Below are 23,229 nucleotides of genomic sequence, written 5' to 3'. Positions count from 1 at the left end.
TGAAGTCTCTGGAGTCAGGGACCTTGGTTACGCATTCACTATGTTGCCCAAGGGGTAAGCCCCCTGCTTTGCACGAAACAGGTTCTCTATTTTTGTTAAATGCAGAAATAGAGCAACGCATGGAAGTTCTTACTGAAGTCTACCTTCTGCTCGTTTCCCAAGCCTGCAGAAAAGGGAAGCTTGCGACTGCAGCTGCAACCCGTGACCACCAGGCGGCGCCCGGCGTCCCCGGAGCAGGAGGCGGAGCGGCCGCAGATCGGGAGGAGCATGTGGACGCTAGGGCGCCGAGCGGCTGCCAGCCTCTTGCCCCGCTCGGCGCCCCCGGGCTCTGCCCAGGCCCGCGCCGGGGCCCCGCGGCCAACGAAGGACTCCCGGCTCTACGGCTGCCGGGGCCTGCGCACCGGGACCGCCGCGGCCGGCACACCCAGCCAGCCCGTGAGTATCCGCACGGGCAGCCGCACGGGCCGCACGCCGGCGTAGCGAGGCCGCGCACGCCGGGCACGCGCACCCGCTCCAGCTCCCGCGGGGCCGCGCTCAGGCGGGGGAAGGGCGGCGGCGCCCGCCGTGCATTCCCCAGTCTCCGTTTCTCCCGGTTACAGTTGCACTGGCTTCCGCTTTCTGGTGAGAAGACAGAGATCGTATCATGCAGTGCAACTGCGGGAACCGCGCGGGCAAGGGCAGGGAAGGCGGGCGGGCATCGGCTCTTAGGGACCTGTGGTGGCTCTAAGCTTGTAAATTCTCTTTGCGATAACTTTAATAATATATGCCAGGTACTATAATATACATGGGCTTTTATGAACGAAACGCTTTCAGCGAGCGAGGTAAAGATGTCAAAGTTGTGGAGCACAGTAGCTAGAGCAGCAGGGCTTTTGGATCGGACCTGGGTTCCAAACTCTGGCCCCTGGACTCAGCAGAGCTCGGGGACGTCGGGGGATCCCAGAACCTCTCTGAGGCCTGTCTTCTTTTTCTCTGAAGGGGAGAGTACCCATTTTGCCGAGCTGGCATGCAGTTTAATTAACACATATAAAGCCTTCAGCACTTAATTGCACTTATCTTCCCTCGCGGGGATACAAAGAAATACCTGACCCGGTTACTCCACGACTTGAAAGGAGGAAGCCCAAAGAAAGGCTGTGGGGTTGAGAAGGTTACACCGGAGGATGGAGGTGATGTTTAATCAGGGTCTGAAGACGGCAGGGGGCGGTGAGGGGCTCTCAGAGCAGAGAACGGCGTGGATAAAGGCCGGGAAAGTGGGCAACGATCAACTCTGAGTGGTTGGGCCGCTGGATGGATTGTGGATGGTGAAGGAGGCAGGTGAAATCCAACCCAAATTGTTCACGGAGCTCCGGAATTTGGACTTTAGGCCTACACCTCCTGTTGACGTGTGTTATTTGACCCTGTTTGAAGAAACACTGGGATTGGTGGTCAACACTCAAAGCTGGAATCACGGATTTCCCCCTCTTCTCAGGAAAACTAGGTAGTTATGGCCATGCTGGTCCCACGATCCCCTTCTGCAGTTTATTACTCTGATCCTTCTGTGCTACTCTCACCTGGAGCTGCCCTGACGTGCTCTTCCACGCCTGCCTGTGTCCTCAGCAGTTTTTAATTTAGGAGAGTGACAAGATATGGTGTGGTCTTTTGGACGGTACCTAGTGGCTGTTAAGGGCTGTTGATTCAGAGGCGCACCCGGGAGGTGGGCACTTGGCACATACTGGGATTTGGGCCACTGGGAAATGCTAGGTGGTTAACAACCTAGGCTACCCATTCGGCCCCTTTTTCCATAGTTAATCAGGTTGGTTTCACCTGTCTCTTCCGCAGTTCCCTTGCACATCTTCAGTACTTGTGGAGTTGGGTGGATGATAGTGGCAACTGGGATCACGATCCTGTTTCATTTTTTTTAAGGCCTTAACTGTCCTCAGGTTGATCCCTTGGACTCCATGTGGGTCCTGATGACTTCTGACCCAAGATCGTTTGGGGAGTTCATTTGGGGACCCTTTTCTCCGGCTTTATTTTCTCTACCCGCTGCTTCTACTTCCACAGCAGAAATAGAATGGGAGCCACCTGTGCAATAAGTTTTCTAGTAGTTACAGTGTGAAAGTAGAAACAGGTGAAGTTAATTTCAACAATACATTTACGTAACCTAGTATAGCCAAAATGTTACCATGTCAACAGGTAATCAAGACTGAAGGATCATTACTGAGATAGTTCACATTCCCTCTTTGTACTCATTCTTCCAAATCCAGTATGGATTTCATACTTCCATCCCTTGTCCATCAGATGTTAAAATGAGGTTATTGTGGAAATACTTGATCTATATTTAGATTTTATAAAATTCACAACTGAAAAAGTAAATTCACACACTTGAGTTGTCCCAAACATATTTTAAATTTTCCAGTAACCTTATTGAGTATCAGTTTTAAACTAAAATTAAGTGAAGTTTAAAATCCAGTTCCTCGGTCACACCAGCCATGTTTCAAGTGCCCAGTGGCCACGTGTGTCTGGCGGCTACTGTGTGCACAGCTTTGGAGGTGAGCACATGTAGCTTCTGATTGTCAGGCCTCAGTGCCGGCTGCTCAGCAGAACCCAGAATCCACAGAAATGCCTTGCAAGCCTGCAGCTCACAGCCCTCCACTGCCTGCCTTATTCACCCCGAGGCTTGGAGAAGACCCTGCTTCCAGCAGGCAGCCTCCGACCTTAATAATAAGAGAGTGTGACAGTGACAGGGTCTCTAACCTTTCCCCTTTAATGCTGGAGGCAGCTCCAAGGAGGAGACACCTAGGTGCCACTGCTCTTAAACAACTTCAGAAGCTCCTACTGCAGCCACTTCTGCATACCTCGGAAGGCGTTTAGGCATCTATTAATTTTTCTAGAGGGACACGATCATCACTTATGACTCCATGGCCTTTGCCTGGGTGGGTTATGCCCTACTTCACTCTAAATTCATTGTTACTGTCTTCCACAGACAGTATACATGACTCTATATGTTGAGTCTATACACAAAAGGGTATTTAAAATATCCATGGGCTTCCCTGGTGGCGCAGTGGTTAAGAATCCGCCTGCCAATGCAGGGGGCACGGGTTCGAGCCCTGGTCCGGGAAGATCCCACATGCCGCGTAACAGCCAAGCCCGTGCGCCACAACTACTGAGCCTGAGCTCTAGAGCCCGTGAGCCACAACTACTGAGCCTGAGCTCTAGAGCCCGTGAGCCACATCTACTGAGCCTGAGCTCTACAGCCCGTGTGCCCCAACTACTGAAGCCCACACGCCTAGAGCCCGTGCTCCGCAGCAAGAGAAGCCACTGCGATGAGAAGCCCGCACACCGCAACAGAGTAGCCCCCGCTCGCCGCAACTAGAGAAAGCCTGCGTGCAGCAACAAAGACCCAATGCAGCCAAAAATAAATAATAATAAAATATTTTTAAAAATACATCCGTATTGTTTAAAGATTAATAACAAACTCCCATGTTCCCACCACTAGGTTAAGAAATTGAATATGAAGTGTTCCAGGGACTTCCCTGGTGGCCCAGTGGTTAAGAATCCACCTTCCAATGCAGGGGATGTGGGTTCGATCCCTGGTTGGGGAACTAAGATCCCACATGCCTCAGGGCAACTAAGCCCGTGCACCACAACTACTGAGCCAGCGTGCCGCAACTACTGAGTCTGCACGCTCTGGAGCCCACACACAACTAGAGAGAAGCCTCTGTGCTGCAATGAAAGATCCCGCATGCCGCAACGAAGATCCCACGAGCCACATCTAAGACCTGACGCAGCCAAATAAATAAATAAATATTTTTTTAAAAAATACAATATTGAGTGTTCCATGAAGGCCTGGTGCGCTTTCCGTTACAGCCTGGTCCTCCCTGAGAGGACTCTGCTATCCTGAATTCTGTCAGGCATCCCCTTCTCAGAGTTTCACCTCCTGTGTATGTCTCCCTAAAGCATGTAGCATTCGTTTAAAAAAACCATTTTGCTGTATTTATTCTGCTGTGCCGTACTCCTCGTGATCAATGTCGTTGTGATCAGTGTTTGAGACTCAGCGACACTGATGCACCCAGTTGTCATTTATTTGCTTTGTCTGCTGTATAGTAGCCGTTGGGTGAGTCTGTCACACCTTGTCCAGGCTCCTCCCGTCACATCCGGTTGAGTCCAGTGAGCTGCTCTTACAGTGGTGCTGCACTGGGCGTGCCCGTGCGTGGACAGAACCTCCTCTTGGGTGAAGTCCTCAGACTGGCATTGCTGAGCGAGGGGCCAGCAGATATCCCACTCACTAGATACCAAGAGTGGTCGTGCCAGTTTGTCCTCCCCAGCAGTGGACGAGAGCTGATTCTCTCTTCAGGCTTGTGGTTTGACAGGGCCCAGGAGACCGAGGGGACGCTAGGGTGAAGGCTGGCCTCCCTGCCGACCACCAGGCCAGGCCTTAGTTGAGTCGTGTGGTTCCAGGGCCTGAACTTGAGCCTGTGGGCCCAAGAACCACCTAGTACCTCCTCCGGTGTCTCCCATGAGCCAGCCCTGTGCTGCGCTCACGGAGTCACTGAACCCTGGAGACTCGAGTAAGTAGACCCGCACGAGACACATAGTCCGATGGCTCCAGGTGACGTGGCCGCAGGAAGGGTGCCCCTGGGGGGCTCCCCCCCCGTGAAATCCACCTGCCTCCCTTGGGCAAAGGCCGGATTTTGCCTCTCTGACCTCCTACCTCTTCACACTTCCGTTGACATGCTTCCAAATGGAAATCGACGGAACCCTCAGGCCCCGGGTTTGGGATATTGATGTCCTATTGTTGGATCCTCATAACCAGTCTGCGAGGCCGGTACCATGATCCCTACCTTCCGAGGAGGAAGCAGAGCTTGGGAGGGTTAAGCAGTTACCCAGGGAATGTTAGATGGGGAAAGCAGGTGAGAGACAAGGCAGGGAGTCTTCGGCCACTGTCCTCTTGTGATTCCACACAGCTGAATGGAGTCTTCTACTCTGGCTGTGAAGGACTACCTTGCTTTTAGACCAGCCCTCCCGCCAGACCATCGAAGATGTAAAATTAAAAGACAAAAACAGCTGTGTGAAGGTAGCAGCGAGACTGAGACAGCTAGGATCTGAGGGGCCAGGATCCCGGAGAGAAGGGAACTTGACTGAGGGGAGCCCTGCATTCTCAAACCCCTCCCCTCCGTGTCTGTATCATTCCCAGGATGTGATTCTTTCCTTTGGGGCCCAGACCTTGGGTCCAGACAGCGCGGGTTCCAATCCCAGCTCTCCCACTTTGTGTGTTTGTGTGACTCTGGGCAAGTTACCCTTCTGTGCCTCAGTTTCCTCATCTGTAAAATACAGATACAGTCGATCCTCCTTATTCCTGCATCCTCTACTTGTGAATTCACCTACTCACTAACATGTATTTCTATCCCCAAAATCGATACTCAGGGCACTTTTGTGGTCATTTTCGAACGTGTACAGAGCAGCAAAAAATGTGAGTCACCTCCACTCACATGTCCCTGGCTGAGGTCAGACAAAGTGCCACTCTGTCCACTTCTCAGCTCCCACACTGGAAACAAGGGTCCTGTTCACAGTCTATCTGGTGGCGCGTTTTTCACATTTTCGTGACTTTCGTTTATAATTTCACTGTTTAAAGTGGCCCGCAAGCATCGTGCTGAAGTGCTGTCTAGTGTTCCTCTGTGCAAGAAGGCTGTGATGGGCCTTAGGGAGAAAATACGTGGAAAGGGAGAAAATGGGCCTTAGGGAGAAAATAAGCTCCATCCAAAGCGTGAGTTCTCGTGCTGTTGGCTGTGAGTTCAGTGTCAAGGAATCAACAATATATATTAAACAAGGCACGTTTGAACAGAAACACGTAAAACAAGGTTATGCATTGATCATTTGGTGGACACGTGACCAGAGGCTCGCAGGAACCTCTCCATATTTCCCTTAGTAACTTGCTAATCCAGTGTTTGGGGTAACTTTATAGGACATCACTGTCGTGAATAGTACTTCCCTCATTGGAATGTAATGAGGACTGAGTCCCTTTGTCTGAAGTCTGAGGACGCTACCCCGCTGATGGTGAACACTCTAGAATGTGCTGTGGCGATACTGTGCTTATCACAGCCGCTCTCTCACTTCTCCCTTCTGAGCCAACGTTTTTAACCGGCCATCCGCGTTCCGCACCCCCATTTCCTCCGCTCACTTCTCAGCCTCCTCCTTTCTCAGCTTGCCCAGGGCCCTGATGGCTCAAGAGAGTAACCACAGCCTCTGCCCCCTTCTCTTAGTGGCAGCCACGTGCTCTGTGGAGAAGGTGAACCTTGCCACCAACCTCAGGAAGCCGCTCGGTGCCTTCCTGGGATGAGGTCCAGCAGCCCACCTCTCCATCACTCCCCTGCCGTCTCCGCTCGGCTGTACCACTTCTCCCTCCGTCCAGACCTCCGTCCCCTCCACCATCTCTCTGGCTGGTCCGCCTGCCTGGCAGTCATCAGCTCAGACCCCAGTCCTCAGAGCTGGGCTCCAGGGCGCTCAGCAGTTACGTATTGAAAGAAATCAGGGGGTCACGGTGTCCCCTGCAGATCGTGTTAGTGAGATCGGTCACATAGCACTGGAGGCACAGCCTGTCTTCTGCACACCTGCTCTCTGTTGTCGCTCACTTTAGTCACATTCTAAGAACGTTGCTGACACTTCCTACCGCACCCCCAACCCCCCTCTGCCCCCCCCACGCTAACTGCCCCAGCCCCATCCGGAGCGGTGCTGCCAGCAGCACCTCCCGTGGTGGTGGGTGTGTCCTGTCTGTGCCACGAGCCACATGATGCCACGGGACACCCGAAACGTGGCCCATGGGACCGAGGAACTGACTTTTAAATTTTTATATTATTCAATAACTTTACATTTAAATAGCTGCCTGTGGCTTGTGGCTACCGAGTTGGACAGCACAGGCTTAGCGAGAGCCCGGGAGAGCACAGTTTGATGCACTAAAAGAAGGCGAAACAACTTCCTGAGAAAGATACACTCCGAAGCACTTGAACCTCGTCAGTCCCGAACGTAGTAGTGATATTCAAACTGTGCCTTAATGGACTGTACGTTGTAAAATGGTAACGTTCTTCTTCACTTTGGCTTTTAGAGTCTGAGCCTCTGCTGCCTCAACCAGATCCTGAATGTCAAAAAGCAGTGGGTCTGTTGGATGAATTTGAGGACAACGGGAACTTTGGGTGACGCTGGGTGAGATAAACACCTTCCACATCAGAGATCTCTTCCTCCCTCTCCCTCTCTCTCAATATACAGCATATGCACACATACACGTACTTTTTTTTCCTTTTCTCTTACCTTTTTTAACAACGACAACAAAAAAAATAAAGAAAACCAAAACCCATCCCATAGCAACCCATCCCATCTGTTTTCTCCCTAAGCAGCAGCATTCATAAGCGTCTTTCCACATCACTACTTACCCACCGCATTATTATTATTTTTTTTTTTATTTTTTTCGGTACGCGGGCCTCTCACTGTTGTGGCCTCTCCCACTGCGGAGCACAGGCTCCGGACGTGCAGGCTCAGAGGCCATGGCTCACGGGCCCAGCCGCTCCGCGGGATGTGGGATCTTCCCAGACCGGGGCACGAACCTGTGTCCCCTGCATCGGCAGGTGGACTCTCAACCACTGCGCCACCAGGGAAGCCCCCCACCGCATTATATTTAATGAAATAGTATTAAGTTTTATGGATGTACCATAATTCATTTAACCCATCCCCTATTGCTGGACATTTAGGTTGTTTCCAGAGTTTTGTTATTATTCTCTTTGACAACTTAGTAGTTAGGGCAGGCCAAACTTCTGTAACAAGTAGACCCCAAACTGCAATGGCTCCAACCAGGAGAGGTTCGTGTCCCCCCTCTCTGTCGGTGGGGGGTGGCCAGACCTCTGTGAAATGATTCAGGGAGCCGGGCTCCTTCCACCTTCCTATCGCCTATCAGCAACTTACTGTCCTCTGCAGGTCGAGGCCAGGTCACCCTTCCAGATTCCACTCCACAGAAAGGGACAAGAGCATGGAAGGTCTGGAGGTGACATCTGTCCCTCACTCACATTTTAGCAGGAAGGACTTAGACTGGGGGCCCCAGCTAACAGCTGGGGAGGCCAGGAAATGTAGCCTAGCGGGTGCCTGGAGGGAGGACGCAGTGGGTTCTGGGGAAAAGCTGCCAGGCATCGCTGCAGCCCACTGCCCCGCACCTGTATCTGCAGGGACTCTCCTTCCACACACACCCCCAGGCTGCAACCACAGGACCATGCAGTCACTCATCCACCTCGAAGGCCGAGGTGTCCAGCGGCACTGGGACAGCCTCTGCCCTGGCTCTGGGGGACTCCCGTCTATGAAACCCTGGTTGGAGGCTCTTCCTTGTCTGTCACTCCCCATGGCTGCAGGGGAGGCAGGCGGTGGGACCTGTGACCTCCTTGGGCAGACTCTCTGCTACTGTCTCCCAGTCCCTCCAAGCAGTCCTCTGAGGTTGGGTGGGACCTTTGCAGGAAGCCCCAAGTCCAGCTTCCTTCTTCAGGGTCTACTTCTGGCCTCTGGGAAGCACACCTTCGACCTGCCGTGCTAAGGACAGCCCACTTCTGCCATGGCCCCCTGGCATCGACAGGTAGCACCTGTCAAGCTCTTGACTTTGGACTTTATGCCTGAGTCAGGGGTGCCTTTATGTTCCCCAAGCTCCTCCAGGCACATATCAACCTCTCCTGGTTCTCTCCAGATCCCCCGTCCGTCAGCTGTAGCCGAGGAGACGGAGAGGGAAACATCCAGCACAGCCCCACTGCAGGCCCCCCACTCGCCATGTCCTGATCAGCCCTGTAGGCTTCCCCACATTGTGCCCTTGAGGTGGGGAATGGGCTGGGTGGGGGAGGGGCCATACTGCAAACCTCTGTCTTGCACTGACTGACTGGCAGCCACTGGTGTCTTCCTGGGGCCACTCAGAAACTCTCAGATGATGGAGCTGTCCAAGACGCCTCCTGTAACCTACAGACATGTCCTCGCCTGGGCGCAGAAGCTCATACAGGGAGGTTTATAGCAATTTTCTTTGTCATAATTTACATACCATAAATTCCACCATTTTAAAATGTACCATTCAGTGGTTTTTAGTGTCCTCAGAAGGTTGTGCAACTTTCACCACTGTCTAATTCCGGAACATTTTCATCACGCCAAAAAGAGACCCCATAACCATTCGTAATCACTCCCCATTCCTCCCTCCCCCAGCCCCTGGCAACCACTAATTTACTTTCTGTCTCTATGGATTTATAGCAATTAAAAAAAATTAAAAGATAGTACCTATACAGGAATGTCTCCAAGTTAGAAGTATACAGCTTGATAAATTTTCAAAAACCGAAGATACCATGTAACTCAAGAAATGCTTCGAGAAATAGAATGTTAGTTACCAGCCCCTTAAAAAGCCTTCTGCTCACTTCGGGTTATGAACCCCTCCCTGCCCCAGAGTAGTACCATTCTGATTTCCAATAGCATGGGTTAGTTTTGCCTGTTTTTTAACTTTATATAAATGATACCATCAAATATAAATATGTCTCTATGTGGCTTCTTTCAGTCACCATCAAAAGAAGTGTTTCGTCCATATTGTTATATTTACAGACAATTCTGTTTTGCACTGTAGTATTCCATTTTCTGAATATATCACCATTTATTTACCTATGGTATTTCCTGTGGATACTTGGACAGTCTCCAGTTTGGGCTGCTGCATAGTTCTGCTATGAACATTCTAGCATGGTGCATGTCTCTTGGTGAACTTGGGTATGCTTTTTTTTTTCTCTCTTTTTTTTTAGAGCAATTGCAATATTTATTAAGTATCAAATTGTATTATACAATTCTATATTTCTGTCATCTGAATTATTCTTTTCAAATCGAAATTGGTTTTGGTCTTTTCACTGCTAAGGAAATTTATATTTGGGTATGCATTTCTGTTACGTAAATGCCCAAGAGTGGAATTGATGGGTAGCATATTCATAGGATATGAATATATTCAATTTTAGTAGAAGTATCAGCAGTGTTCCAAAGTGATTGTCCAATTTACTTGCCCGTCAGCAGTATCTGAAAGCTCTGGTTACTGTACTTCCTGGCCAACTCTTCATATTATCTGTCTCTTTCATTTTAACCATTCTGGTGGTATCTCAATGTGATTTTTTAATTTGCATTTTCCTGAAGATTAACCAAGTTGAGCCCCTTTTCATACGTTCATTGGCCATTTGGATATCTTTTTTTTTTTAATGAAATCTGTTCAAGTATTTTGCCCATTTTTCTATTGGATTTTCTTTTCTTATTGATTTCTACGAGTTCTTTACCTGTTCTAGATATGTCCTTTTTCAGATATATAGAATAAAGATATTTTCTCCCACTTTGTGGTTTGCCCAACAAATGTTAACAACAAAAGCAATGGAAGCAACCTCAGTGTCCTGCTGAAGGGGACAAACTGAATGAATAATGTAAGATAAAATACTATGAAAACTGTATGTGCTAATATGGAACAATTTCCAAGACATATGAAAGGAAAACTGCAAGGTGCTTCATTGATGTATTTAAAAGATCGCTCATCATAGCTGACTCTGGGATGGGGGCTGCCTATTTGGGAAGAAAGGCTTACTTCTCTGTAAACCCTTTGATGCTGTTTCCATTTTTACTCGGTATATGTTAGATATTTTCCATCGATTTAAAAAATCTAAGTAAAAAATAAATGTGTCCATCGATGTTAATAGAACGGAGCGGTTTGCTGATTGCATGATCGGGGTTGTTTCTGTTCCCCTCACAGCCCTCTGGACGATACCACCTATGAAAGACTGGTCGAGGAGACGCTGGACTCCTTAGCAGAGTTTTTTGAAGACCTTGCAGACAAACCTTACACATGTGAAGACTATGATGTCTCCTTTGCGGTACCTATTTGCTTCTTTTCATTCTTCTGTATCCTCCCTAGGAATTTCAGCTAAGATAAAGAATTCCTCTCCAGCAGTATGCGGTTATGGATGGGACCAAAAGACTGGGGTTCTGGTGTCAGCCCTGCATCACCAGGCTTGTGACCTTGGGCAAGTCACTCAGCCTCTCTGAGCCTCACGTTTGCCTAAAAATACAGATTCTCCAGCTTCACTCAATACCTGTGAAGATAAATCAGGGAGGGACCCAGGCATGTGTTTGTGTAGCAAGACGCCTCTCATCGTGCAGGCAGGCTAGTTCCTAAGCGGGGTGAGAGATTGCCCGAGATGTATTCAGACTAGACATGGGCCCCACTCCTGGAAATTCTCATACAGTGGTCAGGGTACAGTCCTAGGAAGCATGTTTTTGAAAAGCTCACCTGAGGTTCTAATGAGCATCCCTGGGTCTCATCCCTAGGGATTTTTATTAATCAAATAAAAATCGGTCTAGGGTGTGGCTCAGGCCAGGCTTTGGGGTTTTTAAAGTTTTTAGAGTAACTCCTCAGAAGATTCTAATGCAGCTGGGTGAGAACCCCAGGGCTGGATGAAATTTAAGCCCCAAATCCTAGAAGCCAGGGCAGTGCTGGTGTGTATCAACTGGCCACCAGGTGGCAGACTTGAACAAGGGTCTGCCTTTGGGTTTAGAATTATTGCTTAGGCCTTAGGGAGCAGCTCTTTTTTGCCAGTGGGAGCACATCCCCTGCAGAGGTTAACCCTCTTGACAGCAATTAATTAATACCAGAAAATGTCATGAAGAGTGCATTTGGGATTAAATCATGGAATTATTTAGGACAACCAGCTGTCAGGCTAAAGCAATAGAAATGGTATTGGATATTGCTGTTGGGGGCACTGGATAGAAAAGGACTCCATCAGATGGGCAGGTGTCAAGCCTAGTTGTAAGGACAGTAAGGGCCTTGGTGGTAACGAGGCAAGAAACGATTGAATGCCTTCCAGGTGGATTCGTTGGTCGCTGTCAGCAGCAGAAATGTCCCGGCGGGGCTGTAGACGTGCTTATGCAGGCAGCCTCAGAAGACAGGGCTACCTGGAAACCATTACAGACTGGCCTCCGGAACTTGACCATCTGTGGGATGATTAGAGCTGGGGAAGTTACAGGTCTCCTCTACCCCAGCCTCCTTACCAGGCTCTGTAACTATGGGGAAACCAAGGCTCAGGCTAAACTCTGCCACACATGCAAAGCTTTAGGTACATGCCACAGAAACAGTCACACCACCTGTTCTTACAGGATTGATGAAGCCCCTGCTTGACTCAAACGCTTTGCGTGAATGTTTCATTAGAGGCAAAGGTGCCAGTGTTGTAGCGGCTGGATTCTGCTTACCTCACTAAGGCAGGCAACAAAAGCTTCTGCTCAGTGGTGGGTCAGGACCTTACCTACCTTCAGAGTGTCTCTCTGAAGAGTGATTCAGCTGCTACACTTTCCAGAGTCTAAAACCCATTCTTGCAAGGGAAGAGGCACCTGAGTTTTTCTAGCCAATCCATACACTGTACATTGAGTACCATTCTACTCACTAGGGAAGAAGTATTTCTAGCAAATCATTGCCAAGTAGGAAAATCTCTAGTGTAGGTGTAGAAGGCTAATGGCATATAGTAGCTCCCTCTGTAGTTTGGACTTCTAAGTACTTTGAAATGCTATCTACCCTCGGGTGTGAATTCCTGATTAGAGTCCTTCAGGTGCTAGCAAACTCATGTATTTCACATATAAGATAAATCAGTTGAAATTACATTATAGACAGCAGAACACCTGTAACACCATTACTTGAGCTTGGCTGGAGTGCAGTCTTTCTGTGCCCTCAGGGTCCAGCTGGATGTCACCTCCTCTCTGCAGCCCTCCTAGATGCTCCAGGCAGACACCACCCTGCCCTCCTTGCCCAGCACTCTGAGGATGATCACCCTGTGTTGTAACTGTCTCTTTACACATCAGTTCCCACAGCTACACTGAGCTGGACAGCTGGAACACTGCCCATTCCTGGTCTCCCAATGCCTGGAACATTGCTAAGTACTTAGCAGGGACTTAACGAATGTCGATTCACCATGTAAATGAAATGAGGCGCACCTACTTTTCCAGAACATGCTTTCATTGATGCCACTCAGCACTTAGTGCTGTTTTATCCACTTGCTACTGGCCAAATAGGCAAATGAAAGGAATTCTCTAGATACACCCAGGCCACGTTTCTTCACTTTCCTCCTGTGGACTGGGAGACGTGAGCAGCTTCTTGGCTGCTGTGTGGTCCATCAAGTGGGGCGGGTCGCGGTGGATGTCAGTGTCTGGGTCCAGGCCTCGCTGCTCACTGGTAATGGTTATCAGAAGGAGCTGCCTACGAGAGCCCAAGCCCCTCCCATCACCAGGCAACCACAGAGTCCGCTACACTTGATGCGTGAGAAGCACCACACTATTTAGAGAGTTACCTCCAAACTGCCCTCGTTTTTCTTCCAGGCAGAGCCCTGGCCTCTTAGACACTTTAACGAGAATTTGCTTGCCGCCACGTCCTTCGTTCACTGAGTTGTCTGTATATTATTGCCATAGAGCAGAGGTTTCTTAACCACTTGGCGATCAGGACACCCTGTGAGAATCTGACTGCTCTCCCAAGAAAAACATCCCTGCATACCTATGAGAGCTGTATGCGAGCTGTATGCAGACCCCTGAAGACCAGCTCTGGGTCCTAGGTCACACACCCCAGCTCAGAGTTAGCACTTTATTGGATATGGTGACAGAGGGCCTGGCCTAGCGTCCTGCGTTTGTATTTTCTTTCCGAGAGCGCTTCAGTGAATTATCTGCGAGGGCAGGTCCTTCAGCTGTAAAGGAGAGGTGACAGTAACCTCTACTTCCCCGGGTGTATCTTAGGATTCAGTGAAACAATGTAGGTAAAAGTGCTTTATATTCACTATTCTTATTCCTTAAGGGGAAGTCAGCATCTGTTTTAGGAGTGTGGGAAGCCACAGGCACGTATGTGAAATCCCGACTCAACATGCCATTCCCCTATGTGCCTGTTTCTGCAAATGAGCTGGTGACAACAGAGCCTGAGCCTCGCTATTTTTGCTTCCACTGATATTGCCTGTCGGGAATCAAGCCTCACCAGCTGTGGCCAGGGTCTCTTCCAACTGGTCAGTGCCTGGGTCTCAGCAGCTGCTAAGTATTGCCTCTCTCTCCCGCACTGCCCTGCATTAAAGTCTACCCACTCTCTCCAAGTAGACACTCAGATTGCCCGTTAAGGAATAACACTAATGGACAAAAAACTCTCTTTATTTGGTCTACTTGAAGACAGTTGCAAAAGCTTTAAGAACTCCTCGGAAACCAGTAAGACAGCTAGTTTCCCTTCTCTTGCCACTTTCCCTTGGAAACAGCTTCTGGCTCTGTGGGGAAAAACGTCGAATTACACACCACGAACAAGAGGGGGCGTGGTTGAGTGTTGCCTTACATAACCTTGCCCTTCACGTGGTATGTGTGTGTTATCACAGTGCCCGGTTATCAGCCACTCAGTTCACTCATCCACAGTTTTTTTCTAATTCAGTGATATTTTGTACAAATACTGAAAGCGCTAGGATGAAAAGACAGATCTGCTCTCAAGGTGCTTATAGTAGTGGAGCGAAGGGGCAGGTGACCAGCAAACAAGCTAGCAGCTCAGACGCAGTGAGGAAAGCACAGAAGCTGTGGGGACATGCACGGGTCATGGTCCCAGCTGAGGGGCGTCAGGGGAACCTTCCCAGAAGCACCTCAGCCCCTCGCCCTCGCACTGTCTCTGAAGGAGGCAGAGCAGATATTGTCCCAAGGAGACGACACAGCTGATGGGGCTTAACGCACATCCCTAGACTTGGCCCCCTGCCTTTTCCGCTGCATCACGCACCTCCCAGGTGTAGGGTCAATGCACGTTGGAGCATTTAAGGGCCACAAGTAGGTCACATTAGAAGAAATTATGTCTTGATTCTCTGGGCCTCATATCGTATGGAAAAATAAGCCATAAACTATATATGGAGGGGGGGAAGGAGTGACTGCTGATACGTACAGGGTTTCTTTGGGGGGTGACGGAAATAGTCTGGAATTAGACAGTGGGGATGTTTGCACACTTTATGAAAATACTTTGTGGAATGCTAAAAACTACTAAATTATACAGTTGTAAGAAATTTTTAAATAAATGAAAGGTAGTCCTAACAAAATAGTACACGTGGGTTTCAAGAAAAAATGTTTTAAAAAGCAAACTTATGTATACTGTGATCCTAGCCCTGCATTTAAAAACTGCAGCCGATACCTGAGAGTAAACAGCTCATGTCGCTGATTAATGGGATTGAGAGAGCGCTTCGTGTTATGGAAACAACAGCATCTTATGGACCCGAGCAGACCTGCATTTAAGATCAGCCCTGCCGTTACTAAGTTTTCTTTATTACCCTGTCCCTCTGTTGTCCTCATCTATAAATTGGGATAATGATTCCTACCTCCATGGTTATGGTCACGGAGGAAGCAGTTTTACACAAAGTGCAAAGCACAGTGCCTGGCACAGAGTAGGTACTGAAAAACAGTAGATGCTATTTTTATTGATGTTTGCATTTTATTTATACCACCTGTATTTATTATACCACCTGTATGCCTCTATAATTTTGCTACGTTTCTTTTTTAATCAGAAAAAACATTTAAAAAATAACCCAATAGTGTCCTCCCCATCCCATGCCTATGAGTTATATTATTATTGGCACTTTCTCCGCCATGTTTTGTTTGTTTGTTGTTTATTTTTTTCCATACCGCTTGTGGGTCCTAGTTCCCCGACCGGCGAGCAGTGGAACCTGGGCGACCTGCAGTGGAAGCACGGAGTCCTAACCACTGTACCACCAGGGAATTCCCTCCACCTTTTCAACAGCTCTTTGTGTTTACAAACCAAACACAAAACTTTTTCTAAGAACCACCAAACACAAAACTTTTTCTAAGAACTTTTTCCTTGGTGGACAGGGGCTCTGAGAGGCACAGAGAAAGGCTGCCTGTCTGCGGGCCGTGCAGGGGATGGGGGGCAGCGAGGCTCCCCGTTCACCAGCTCAGCCGTGTAGCTGTTTCTTTAATATCCTGCGCATTCTAGAGAGACCTCAGGCCTTGGGAGTAAAGGGCTCCTTTGTTGAAAGAGGGTTTTCAAATTTAAATGAGCATTTATTGGGCAAAGGTGGACCAGCCAGTCTTTTGACGAATTCAAGGCTCCTGTAGAGGAAAATAAAGCTGGAGAGGGGTATCTGAGAAGCTTGTGAGCTTGGGAAGGGTCTGGGAATAAGAACCCTAGTCTGGAGTGTCAGCCTTCTGCTGGCAGAGCTCAGGCTACTGCTCTTCTGAGACCAGCAAAGCAGGTGGTTTGATTATTTCCTTCTCTCTTGCCTTTTTTCCTTTCTTCGGTCATGAACTTGGCCTGCCCGATGTTTGTGCTGACTGGGACGTCGGTAGAGTTGGTGTCTCCATTTTTTTTTTTTTTTTGCGGTTCGCGGGCCTCTCACTGCTGTGGCCTCTCCCGTTGCGGAGCACAGGCTCCGGATGCGCAGGCTCAGCGGCCATGGCTCACGGGCCCAGCCTTTCCACGGCATGTGGGATCTTCCCGGACCAGGGCACGAACCCGCGTCCCCTGCATCGGCAGGCGGACTCTCAACCACTGCGCCACCAGGGAAGCCCCGTGTGTCTCTATTTTTTAATGTCTCTAGTATGTTCTGGCCGGTATTTGAGGAACCAAGGCACCAATAAGGATGTGGATCCTTTCGTTTGCCAGCTGCAATACCTCTGACTAGTCACTTAACTAAGGATATTCTCACCTTGCCCACCACATAGGAAACGAGGAAAAGCACTGATTTTTAAGTGTCATCGTGATTAATCATAGTCTGATTCTGAGAGTAGCGCTCTTTCTGCGTTACCTCCTAATTCCAAACACTAAATTAAAGACAGTTCTTTACGGTGTATGTTGCGTACCTGTATAAATGCAAAGTGTTGAGATATAACAAAATAGGAGGCGATTATGACACAGTGATAACTCTGTCTTGTTTTATTTTCTTCATGCTTTTTCCATCTGATGCACCAGAGTGGTGTTTTAACAGTTAAACTGGGTGGAGATCTAGGAACGTACGTGATCAACAAGCAGACCCCAAACAAGCAAATCTGGTTGTCTTCACCATCCAGGTACGTTCAGAAGTCAAAATCTCTCATTGTTCAGCTTGCTTGAAACAAGACTTTGTGGACCATTTAAGAAGGGTCACCCTCATGTGTTAGCAGCTGTGTAAGTGAACCTTTTCTGATGTTTCACAGCATGTCTCACGCTCAGTAGGAAAGCTTACTGTGGTTCTATCACTTCTTGTCTGGTGATTCTGTGGCTCTAAAAGCAGATAGTGGGACGTTAACAAGACGCCAAGTGAAAAATTTTCGGAGCCCACCTTGACAGTTTTTCTCTACTCAATCATTGCCATGCCTTTGAAAAAGCCACTTTTGCTTTTACAGCATCTGAATAAGTTGCCCTTTGTCTTCAAAGTTTGTCCTCTGGTTCATTTTGAGCATCTCAGTTAAAGGCCAGTTTAATTCCATTTGCGGAACAGGGCTGTGTACTCTGTGGAGGTGGGAAGGTGTTTTAAACAGCCCTTCTAGGGCTTTTCACCCCTCCTGCCTTTTCCATTGATGTGCTTTCAATCTAGCGGAATAAAAGATTGTATTGGAGACGGTCTGTACTGCGTCTCAAGGCCTGAGAACATGCAGGGAGAGAGGGTCCCTCATCCCTCTAGCTGCTGTTGAAGTGGTTGTAAGACAGTAAAAGAGACGCCCACAAAAAGCTCTCAGACCAGCCTTCCTGGTCACTCATTAGCACTTCCAAAGAGAACGCGCTGTGAATTGGGAAAGGCCCAGATATAACCAGCATGGAAGTCTTTGAAAGCCCCACGGTTTTTGCATCAAAACAAAGAAAGTATTTAACTCTTCTCCTGCCCCAGTGTTGACATCACTTTTAGTCAGTTAATATTATACTGTTTATGGTGCTGTGTGGTTCTTCATTCAAAATAAATAAAGCATTAGGCCTCCTTCATCCCAGCCTCGTCTAGGAAGTATGTTACAATTCAAGAAAAACAACTCCAAGGAATCACTTGTCATTTCTAGCGAGGCCCTTATTCACAGATGGTCTTGCTTTTAGATCCAGGTAATTTACTTGAAGTTTGGCAGGGGCCGGGGGGTTACCCTGGGACGGCCTAATTAGCCTGTTCTCTTTGGCCTCAAACAGTTGCCCTGACCCTAACTGCGGCCATGCACAAGGGCTGCAGTCTTGTCCTTCATCTCAGAGGAACTGGCTGGATCAGCTCCAATCCAGCCATCAGCTTCGGGAATCAGTGGCTTTGTAAAGAGCAGGCAGGGCACCAGAACCAGCTGTGATGGCTCCACTAACAGAATTCCCTCGTGTTGCATCTTGAGACAGAAAAAGTCCTTATAGCATTTGGACACACCTACCAGCAATAGGATCCTACCGCAGGCATGTTTAGAAAAATCTACTGCTGGATAATAAGAAATTCTGAGAAATTCCAAGTTTTGTTGTTTTTTTAAAATCTGTAATTCATGATGGGAATCTGGAAAGAAAATCTGCCGAGCAGCCATTTACTGTCATGGATACTACGTTCCTCAGAGAAAGAATTTATGTTCCACTCAATTTTTCACGCTGGTCCAAAATAATCCTTCCTAGGGCTGCATTTCTGATATTTGGGAGGCTTTTTCATCGACAGCGTTTCAGGTCAGAGGACACAGTGGCCTTCCCCCATCACCTTGCTTGAGGAGATTGTAGGGTGGAATCAAGGAGAGGTCTGGGTGGACAGCTGGGCGTCCGAGGCAGCGTGGAGGGGCCTGGAGGTTCTCACACTTGCCTGGCACCCCGGCAGCAAATCGGAGTCCAGGGCCAAGGGAACGTTCTCTGGATTTGATCCAGGTTATTATGCCTTTACGTGTTCAGCTATTTGTGCATAGTAAACAAAAGTCCAGTGCTTTTGGTTTGTCCCCATTATCATTATCCCCATTGTTAAGTTAAGTGTTCAAACCCCTGCCTTTGGTGGATAATACAGAAATCCTTGATGTTTTCCTAACCCCCCAAAGATGCTTCCCGTCTAAGCTTTCCTCGTCCCTGGCAAACCCGTCCCAGTCTTGGACTTTGGAAGAGCTCCCCTGAGTGTGCAGGTGGACTCAGGGGCCCCTTCCTTCCTGTGGGCTCTCAGCATCCTCTGCTCCTTTGTCCATCAAGGCGTCATCATGTAGCACCATTAGCTGCTGGCACTGATCTCTGGTGGCCTCGGCCTGCAGCGGCTTGAAGCAGGATTTCGGTTCCTGGCCGGAGATTGAGGTCAGGCAGTGGCAGTGAGAGCACTGAATCCTAGCCACTAGACCACCAGGGACCAGTGGCTAATGACGAGGCCCTGGCCCATCAGCTGTGTAGAAATGAATTTCCACATAGAGACGGAAAGTAGTGAAGCAAGTAAAGTGTTATTAGGAGGAAAAAGAGTACAGTACGTGTGGATAGACACACTTGCGGGCTCAGAGAGAGTCGCGCCCTTGTGGTAGTTTGAATCACTTTTATGGAGCATTTCTTCCACGTTTCCTTTAACCGATCATCTTGCTTTGCCTGGTTCTGAGGCTATATTTGGTATATCTCAGGGTCCTCCCCTGTGTACATGTGCATCTCTTAGCCAAGATGGATTCTAGCGAAGAGGCCTATGGGTAGTTGACATCACTTACTATGGGGTGGCGCCCCCTCCCTTTTGACTTGCAAGGAGCCTTTCTCTGCATGTGTAGTTGGGAAGGTCTCCTTGACTTTGAGAATGAGGGATATGCGGCCTTTTGTCTCTTATCTGGGCAGGGCTCAGCTCTTCTCCCAACTGTCCTGCTATTGATACTTTGGAGTTTCTGTCCACAGGGAACGAACTCCAGGTGCTTACCCTGAGGCCTATCTATCTCCTGCCTCAGCACGTGTTCCCCCCACTCCCCACCCCCGCTCCACTAGGCCCAGAGGAGGTGGAATTAATGGGCACACTCTGTGTCCATCTGGAATAATAAGACACGGCAAAACCTAGCCACACCTGGGTCCACACAAACACAGCGTTCCCAGCATGAAGTGCACGTACGGCTTGTGTTCACTAGATGAGCTTGAGATGGATGGACTAGCCCATCAAACTCTCACCTTCATGGACTTAAAATTGAATTAAGAAAACTATTTTTTAAAATAATAATACAGATGGTTGCCAGGGGCTGGGGAGAGGAGTGAATAGGGAGTAACTGCTTAATGGATATGGAATTTCCTGTGGGTGATGAAAATGTTTTGAAACTAGATAGAGGTAGTGGTTGCCCAGTGTTATGAATGTACTAAAATGATAATAATAATGTAGGTAAGGGACAAATCATGTCAGTGGTACATGAATGGCCATCATCTAAAAGACACTGCTGTGATATTTCAGGTATCATATGTGAGTTAGGAGAAGCAAAAGATCAGAAAGTTTTACACGGAGACTCATCATAGGGCTGAAATATTTTCAGGTCTTGAGAGGTGTTCTGTGAATCGTACCAGAGGATAATTGTGTAGCTGCTTTTTTTTTAATTGGAGTATAGTTGATTTACAATGTTTTGTTAGTTTCAGGTGTACAGCAAAGTGATTCAGTTATATTAAATAGACCCTAAGAGGAGAAGTCAAATACATGGCTTGTTAAGTATTACTTTCTAGACCTGCACTGCAGTCATTCAATTTCTTGGTGAGAGTTTCTTCTGAAGGGCTGTCCCCATGGACTTACTCTGACTGTGTTTTGTCCTGCAGTGGCCCCAAGCGTTACGACTGGACCGGGAGAAACTGGGTGTACTCCCACGACGGTGTGTCCCTCCACGAGCTGCTGGCCACAGAGCTGACTCAAGCCTTAAAAACCAAACTGGACTTATCTTCTCTGGCCTACTCTGGAAAAGGCACCTGCTGCCCAGCCTAATGCTAAAGACATGGGAAGCTCTAAAGCCAAGACCCCAGCTTCGTTCTGCAGCTGAATGGCTAGTTCTTTTCCATTCCTGCTTTTGAGGACAGCTGCATTATGTGTAACGGCTCTGTGAAAAGACCGTGTCGCCTCCTGCCCTGCCCCTGAGTTCAGATTTTTAATTTCCGTAGGTTTCTTTGGATTTATTATCTGATTTCCTCCCTCACGTGATAGCCCTTATCTTTCGTAATGTCTGTATGCCCATACCTTTAATATATAACCTCACAACAGAGAAAAAGAGGAAGGACAAATTCCAGGAGGAGAAATGAATTGGCTTCACCATTCATTCTCTGGAAGACTTACTACAAAAACTGCATGAAGAGCGGCTGTCCAACCTTGCCATCCCATCTCAAAATGAGACTCATTAAAGGGAAGCCTAATACATTCCTACTTCTCTTGAAAGCGTAAACACTTCTGAGCCCAGTGGCAACTCGGGAATTCTGAAACCAAAGACCCTTTTCTGTTTGTGCTTTGTGACTGCCAGGGTGTGGCCCGCATGGGGTGACACAGGGAGATGCGGTGCCGTGTCTTCCATATGTGCATGTATATGTACGCACACATTTACATGTGTGTGTACATACATATTTTTTTAAATTTAAGGGTCAGTATAGAATAAGCTATTGCAACACTGGTCTGTGGATGCAAAAAATCTCCCAAAAGCCATCTCTGTAAGCTCATGGATATAGTATAATAAATGAGGTCATGGAGCTGACGAGGTGCTTGGTAAATTGTGAAAGGCCACGTAAATGAAAAGATGTTGGTGTTAATGAAAGGAACCCCGGTCTTACACTTGGCCCAGCCCAAAAGTAGTTGTCTGTCTCTGGGCAAGTTTCTCGAACTCCCTGGACCTCTGTTTCCCTGTGTTAACAGAAAGGGTTAAACTGGATAGAATATAGTCGATTCCCAATTTAGACATTTAGTGGTCCTGTCAGGCAACTTAACAGGCCAGCTTTAATTCCCTCTAGTAGAGGAGATGACAGTGAACAGTTTTTTTTAAGCTATAGAGTAAGTATATGGTTTTGAGTTTTGTTCTGCTTGAATTTCAGTTGAATTCGTGTTCAAATAATCATCTTTTATTGTGCCATTACTGTGCTAAGCCTGGGCTGTAGGCTGAATGCTAAGGTGTTGATCCTAACCCCCAATCACAGCCCTCATAAGTGAGATTAGTGCCCTTATAAGAGAGACCCCAGAGAGCTCCCTCATCCCTTTCACCATGTGAGGACACAGCGAGAAGACAGCTGTCTATGAACCAGGAAGCAGGCCTTCACCAGACACCCAGTCTGCTGGGGTCCTGATCTTGGACTTCCCAGCCTCCAGAGCTATGAGAAATAAATTTCTGTTTATAAGCCATCCAGTCTCTGGTATTCTGTTACAGCAGCCCTGATGGACTATGGCAGCCTGCTATACCGTATGACCTCGTTTGCATTGTTACTGACCTGCATTTTACACATGAAGAAACCAGGGCTCAGGAACATTAAAACTCGCCCAAAGTTAGGCTCCTGTTCTGCTACTTCCTTACTAAAGCAAGATTTTTTAGTGACTAGTCTATGCAAATCTATAACAAAGGCTTTTGCAGTAGGAGAACCAAAAACACATTCCACTGTGGAAAAAAAACTCTTAACAATAGAATATAAACAAATGCTAAACGAGTATTTAAAATATAGTCCTTTTTCAAAAATAAATTATTTTTTAGTCCAGTAGAAATTTTTAAGTGGGGTAGGTCAGTACTAGTGAAAAAAATAAATCGTGTGTGTGTATATGTATTTCTTGCTTCTAATGAAAGTTTCGTTGTCCCTCATTTACCTAGAACTCAGTTAAGTGGTGCGCTCTCCTATATGGGACACAACATAAAATTTAAAGAAGTATTTAATTGGGCTGTGGTAACATGAAAATGGAAATTAGGGACTGTGCTCTTAATCTTTTCCTTGTGCAGCCTTTCAGGCCTACTTACTTGTATTTACGTACAATTCTAACTGGTTTAATTATTTAGATTCTAAGACCCTGGGAGATTCCCATTTAAGGCGGCAAAAAGACTGCAAGCACAAACAGCAGCTGGGGGAGGAATAAAAATCATGCTCTGACAAACTGGAAAAGCAGCACGGTGTGCAGCCAGTGCCCCCCATACCTCGGACCCTGGGAGCATCATCTCATCTCTGGTATCACCCGTATTAAGGATGAATTCTCAGGAAAACATTGTAAATGTTCAGTATTATTTAGCATAATAATGTTAACGGGGCAAGAAAATATATTACATAATTTTAGAAAGCTTTCTATTATGTTTCGCTTCCTGAGTGGATAGACCCTTTGCCACTAGAAAATAAAACTA

The 23,229-nt window shown here is 47.8% G+C and overlaps 1 protein-coding gene and 1 long non-coding RNA gene across 2 annotated transcripts in view; one reads left to right on the top strand and one right to left on the bottom strand.

The window, feature by feature from the left end:
- LOC137227798 (uncharacterized) overlaps positions 1-23,229 on the bottom strand; it is a 123,436-nt gene that overhangs the window by 62,592 nt on the left and 37,615 nt on the right. The window lies entirely within an intron of this gene.
- Positions 232-22,253, top strand: FXN (frataxin). The gene is made up of 5 exons (XM_067744236.1): positions 232-435; positions 7,076-7,173; positions 10,748-10,868; positions 16,958-17,055; positions 20,699-22,253. Exons 1-5 carry the CDS (start codon positions 268-270, stop codon positions 20,859-20,861), a joined length of 648 nt encoding a protein of 215 aa, XP_067600337.1. The 5' UTR covers positions 232-267; the 3' UTR covers positions 20,862-22,253.

Source organism: Pseudorca crassidens, chromosome 7 (assembly GCF_039906515.1).
Source record: "Pseudorca crassidens isolate mPseCra1 chromosome 7, mPseCra1.hap1, whole genome shotgun sequence".
NCBI classification, from domain to species: Eukaryota; Metazoa; Chordata; class Mammalia; order Artiodactyla; family Delphinidae; genus Pseudorca; species Pseudorca crassidens.
The sequence above is the reverse complement of the archived record's forward strand: the minus strand, read 5'-3'. Positions and strand labels throughout refer to the sequence as shown.